Below are 5,759 nucleotides of genomic sequence, written 5' to 3' on the forward strand. Positions count from 1 at the left end.
CTTCTCTCTCTCTCTCTCTTCTTTTTNTTTTTTTTTTTTGGTTTGGCTTGGTCTTCAACACAAAAATGGCAGTGGCCGATGCTATTTCCCATTAGGCCGTGTTGATGCCATGAAATGCACGGCCCTAGCACTGTAGCGTTGGTGAGTGAAGCACGGGCCCACGAGCTAGGATGAGCTTTCGTCTTGTTGGACTGGCATCTGGAGTGCTGCCACCTTAGCTGACGTTCGCAGCTCTCAAAGACAACGCGGCGCCGACGCCTATCCACAACTGTCTCATAGCCTGGAACCACGATACACTCACACAGCTATCCCCAGGTTGCAATACCGTCGCACACGTGCAAATTGCCTCGAATCAACCATCCATCAACCTCACATGGTCGCTTATTGAACGTCCACCAACGGGACTAGCTCCCAATTCCGACAATGCACATTTCGGCTCGCCACCTGCCCGTACTGCTGGCTTTGCCCGCTGCGGTACGAGCCGTCTTTCAAGATGAGGTCAACCACATAGATTATCACCACGAGCTCCTCGGAGTCCCGCTACGCGAAACCACCTTCTTCCACCGCCCAAGGCCAGACGAGAAAGCTAGCCTTCTCTACACATTGAGCGACCTCGGTGTCCTCGGCGCCGTAAACCCCAGCAGCGGCGCAGTGGTCTGGAGACAGCTCCTCAACAGCACTACGGAGGCGCGCGGCAACCTAAGAGCGGCCGAGGATGCCAACTGGGTCGCCAGCGCTCTGGGAAGCTCCGTTCAGTCGTGGGATGCCTTGACGGGTCGCAATGCATGGTCATTGGATTTCACGGGCACGGCCAAGGACCTCGAGGTTCTGGAGCTTGCAGCCAACGATCGAAAGGACGTTTTGGTTTTACATCAAGAGGAGGGCGCAACAGTGGCCAGAAGGATTCACGGAAGCGAAGGGCGAGTGATATGGGAATTCAAGACTGTCACCGATGACATTCCGCTACAAGTCAGCACCGACTCTGAAAAGATCTTTGTCGTCAGCCTGCACGGATCTTTGCTGTCGTACAGTTTGAAAGTCGCCGTGCTCGATCCGTTGACCGGAAAGCGACTCGACGACATTAGCATTGGCACCAAGGGCGAGGTCCAGAAGGAGGAGGATGTCATGTTTGTTGGTGCCAACTCAGCTGCGCCCATTGTCGCCTGGACAGACAATGCTCTGACAAAGCTCAAGATCAATGTCCTGGGCACCAAGAGCAAGGTCGAATTTCCACTGCTCCCCGAAACTACATCCGTGGAGATACATGCGCCTCACCACGTCCAGTCTCTGCCTCATTTCTTGGTGCAGAGCCGGACCAAGCTCGCCAACAAGGCTGATGTCTACCACGTCGATCTCAAGACTAATGCTGTTACCAAGGCCTACGAATTGCCCCTCCTGGATGGACAGAGCGCCTTCTCGACCAGCACTACTGGTTCAAATGTTTACTTTACCCGCGTGAGCTCTGACGAGGTCAGCATCACTTCCTCGCTTTCCCACGGTGTCTTGGGTCGATGGCCCATCAGGGATGGTGACGTGAATGCTGGGGCTCTCCACGCCGTCTCGGAGGTGATCAAGAAGTCACAAGACAACTTTGCTGTCAGATCAGCGATTGTTCTGGACTCTGATGATTGGGCTATGATTCGCAATGGCGAAGCTGGCTGGGTTCGCCCCGAAGGTCTAAGCGGTGTAGTTGCTGCCACGTGGGCCGAGATTCCGGAATCCGAGGACCTGGCCAAGACTTTGGACGCGGAAGCTCACAGCAACCCGATTGAGGCCTACATTCACCGTGTTAAGCGTCACATCAATGACCTGCAGTACTTGCCCGCCTACCTCCAGACGATTCCTGGTCGCCTGCTCAGCAGTATCCTCGGGACTGAGGTTCTACAGAGCAGCGCCTCATCTCTGCTGAGAGATACTTTTGGCTTCAACAAGTTGGTCGTTCTGGCGACGAAGCGCGGCAAGCTATATGGGCTCGATGTTGCTAACCACGGCCGCATTGTCTGGTCCAAGTCGGCCAAGGAGACACCGTCCTCGACGCCCTGGGATGTCCGGGCTATCCATGCCGATGACGGCAAGGGCTTTGTGACCGTCCGTGGCGCAAATGGCGAGTACATTATCGTCAAAGCCGACACTGGCAAGACTGTCGAGAGTATGAACCCGGGACTTTGGCCCCCAGTCGAGAGTGCTGTGCTTGTCGACAGTGCTGCTGGTCCTTGGTTGCTTCCCATAGGCACTGGAGGCAAGATTGGCGACCTGCCACTCGAATGGGCTCCTAAGCAGGTTGTTGTTACTCAAACCTCGTCGAACGAACTTCAGGGCAAGACCTTTGAGGCAAAGGGGGAGCAGGCCGTTGAGGTTCCAGCGTGGTTTTTCACTACCAAGCCAAGCCAGAAGATTGTTAATGTCGCAACAAGATCGCTACATGACCCTATTGCCTCCATTGGTCGGGTTCTAGGCGACCGAAGTGTCAAGTACAAGTACTTGAATCCCAATACTCTTGTAGTTGCAGCTGTGGACGAGTCTGCTTTCACTCTGACTATCTCTCTCGTTGACTCTGTCTCTGGTCAAATACTCACCACATCGACATTCGAGGGTGTTGATCCAGCAAAGGATGTTTCATGCGCAATCGCAGAGAACTGGTTTGCCTGCTCTTATTTCGGCGAGTATGCCCTTCGAGAATCATCAACACAAACTCTGAAGGGCTTCCAACTTGTTGTCACTGATCTCTACGAGTCGGAGCTGGCCAATGATCGCGGCCCCCTCGGTGATTCAGTGGATTACTCGTCTCTCGACCCCATTGATTCTCCGAGCGGCCCCGTGGTGCCTTCTGTCGTTTCCAAGACATATGTTCTTTCTGGCCCGATCAATTCTCTGGCTGTGACGCAAACGAGGCAAGGTATCGCTACACGCCAACTTTTGGCATACGCTCCAGAAATTCACGGTGTAATTGCCATTCCACGTATGATACTTGATCCACGCCGGGTGGTTGGCCGTGACCCAGTCCCGGCTGAAGCCGAGGAGGGTCTAACCAAATACTCCCCCATCATTGAGCTGGATTCAAGATGGTTGATCACCCACGAGCGCGACGTGCTTGGTGTCGACAAGATCATTACTGCGCCCGCCATCTTGGAAAGTACGAGCTTGGTTTTCGGGTACGGCATTGACGTTTTCGGCACGAGGGTTACTCCCAGCATGGCATTTGATGTCCTCGGAAAGGGGTTCAACAAAGTGACCTTGATCGGCACCGTTGTTGCTCTCACCGCTGGAGTGTTGGCTCTTGGACCCATGGTAAGTTTCCATCATATTCTTTTTATATTGTATCCAGTCCATTAACACTATGGTACAGGTTCGTCGGAAACAAATAAACATGCGATGGCAATCTAGCACTTGAAAGACTTAGATGTATTGGCTAGAATGGTTTGCAGAACTTCACGATTAAATGCTGAAAATCAAGCAAGGGCTGGTCCGAGTGAATGACGTCTTCAAGGGTGTATCGATAGAGCGGTTTCTTCAAGCACATTGATGTTACCGCGATTCTCAGCTGCCAGGTGATGGGAATCTGAGAAACACGCGGACACATTTTGTTCATAGATTCGAGGTTCAGCACCTTCGGTCATGAGATATATTACTTACTCGTGCTCCTCCCTAGATCATAATGCTATCCAAGGTATTGTAATAGTGTTTTGCCTATTCAATGCCGTTCCTCAAATGATGCAGCAGTTCGTGTATAGGGACTTTGGTCAACGGATTGGGGGTTTTCAATGGTAAGGCTCCAGTTCACGTCAGTCTCATGATAACATTACTTCGGGTATGTTTTATACTGAGTCGAGTCGAGTCAAGTTTTCTATTTCCTAAGCATCGCCTCAACAAACTTGAGGGGGAGAAAATGTCAAGGCCTCGGTTGTACACTTCAACAATCGGGCTCTGAAGAGATCGGTAGGACGGATCAAATCACAGTTCACACAGCAAATCAATCATAATTTTTACCCACCGAAAACGAGACGAAGGCATTAGTTTGGCCTGCGCATCTGCTTCTTGATTACAGTGCACCAACAATCCATCACATTTCTGCGGCTTACTAACCTTGGCAGCATGTGTCTTGCCTTGCGGCTGTTGCAAGCGCCCGGTTTACATGCGTTTGAATGCCATCTCTAAAGTAGACTTGCTTCACCACTGTGAAGTCATGGTAAACTGATAGTTGAACATTTTGGATACGTTAAAAGAATCAACATTCTTTCCCTATAATTTGCGAGGTCAGCTATTGGACGGCGTATAGCCTTCAAACCAATTTTGCGATGATACCCCATCTGACCCTGTGAAGTTGCCTACCTAGTCTTCAACCTAGGTATTTTACGTGCACGTACAAAGTACTCACCTATATATCAACTGGCAACGAGACGCGCCAACACATTAAGATGGGGATCGCACTCTTGAGTGAGCCGCAACTCACGACTCACGGAGGGCTAACCTGATACAGAAGGCCAGCCGCCCCACCCATAGGCACTTTACGGTACTGGGTAACACTTTTACAGCAAGTAGAGATCGTTTACATCTTTTTCTTTTCTTCTGGGTCATTTAGCCATAAATCCTGGCCAATGAAAAGTCACAAGCTAGCCGTTCCTAGAGCGTAGAATTTTTTTCTTTCTTTTGACTGGTCGAAAGGAGGTAAGCTGTTTCGACAAGATGGGATGAGTGGGAGGTGATCCATGTTCACCACAGGGAGGCTGATTACACTGCCACCTCCAAAATTTGGTACTTTCGCCCAGCCAAATACCGTTATTATATAATGTACTTGCGCTGTGCACCGGCATCTTTTTGTCCCAACTTCCCCTTTATCCACCAAAGCAAAGACCTTTCCGCACAGCCACTCGAACCTCCGTTATTAGCTAAGCTGCCCTTGTGACTCTTAGTCGTTAAAGTCATGACTTACCCCTGCATTGGGACACTTCTCCGTATAATGGCCTGGTCATCTAGCCAGCTTGTCCTCCTTGCCTCGGCCCATCAAGATCGAACACAGTGGGCAGGACTCGCATCAGCCGGGTGAGAGCAATTTCCATTGTGTTTTATTGGCGTTCAGAGGAATCGCTCGTATCAGTGATACTGAATCTATTTCACGTACACTTGCAACTGTATCCTCGCCCATAAAACTAAAAATTGCAATTGTAATATAACAGAATGCATTATACTGACAAAATCCACTTAACACACGCAGCTCTTATATGGTCTGGCTAGCCTCTGGAGTATCGTTAGCGCTGACGGATTTGGATATAATCGCCAGGTGAGTTAAGAACCGACCCACCAAACAGGCCCCAAATTCACAAACGCCCCGAGATACATACCTAGGTACTTCAGGACATCATGCATGTACTCCTGTACCCTGCCCCATCCCACTACTCGTGCCACGCCCCCACTTATATGGAAGGATTCGTTCGGAAAAGGTGTGTAGCACCAACTTATGGTTGGTGAGGAACGAATCCTTCCATATAAGTGGGGGCGTGGCACGAGTATTAAATGTTTCAATGTTCTCTGCCTCTCTCGGGTCGCTGTCATACTTACTTCTCCTCAACCCTAGGCGACCGCGACTCATCGCAATTCCGCCTTTCTTTCTGTTTATAATCCTCGTCATCAGCAGCAAAAGTGGACTGGATGAAGCTGTGGCCATTATCCCAACTGCTGTGAATATAGGGACTGTGGTAGTCTCCGAGTGGGAGCGAGGTCGCGAGAATGTCAGCTTGAGGCCTGCACCATATGCGTTTTAA

General features: G+C 50.7%; 1 protein-coding gene across 1 annotated transcript; it reads left to right on the forward strand.

Annotated features, from left to right (window-relative positions):
* Positions 1 to 423: 423 nt before the first annotated feature.
* On the forward strand, positions 424 to 3,391 carry PFICI_02261 (uncharacterized protein; the record flags this gene model as incomplete). Its single annotated transcript, XM_007830842.1, has 2 exons — positions 424 to 3,288; positions 3,347 to 3,391. 2 exons carry the CDS (start codon positions 424 to 426, stop codon positions 3,389 to 3,391), a joined length of 2,910 nt encoding a protein of 969 aa, XP_007829033.1.
* Positions 3,392 to 5,759: the final 2,368 nt, after the last annotated feature.

This window comes from Pestalotiopsis fici (genome assembly GCF_000516985.1).
Source record: "Pestalotiopsis fici W106-1 unplaced genomic scaffold PFICI_Scf_2, whole genome shotgun sequence".
Taxonomy (NCBI): Eukaryota; Fungi; Ascomycota; class Sordariomycetes; order Amphisphaeriales; family Sporocadaceae; genus Pestalotiopsis; species Pestalotiopsis fici.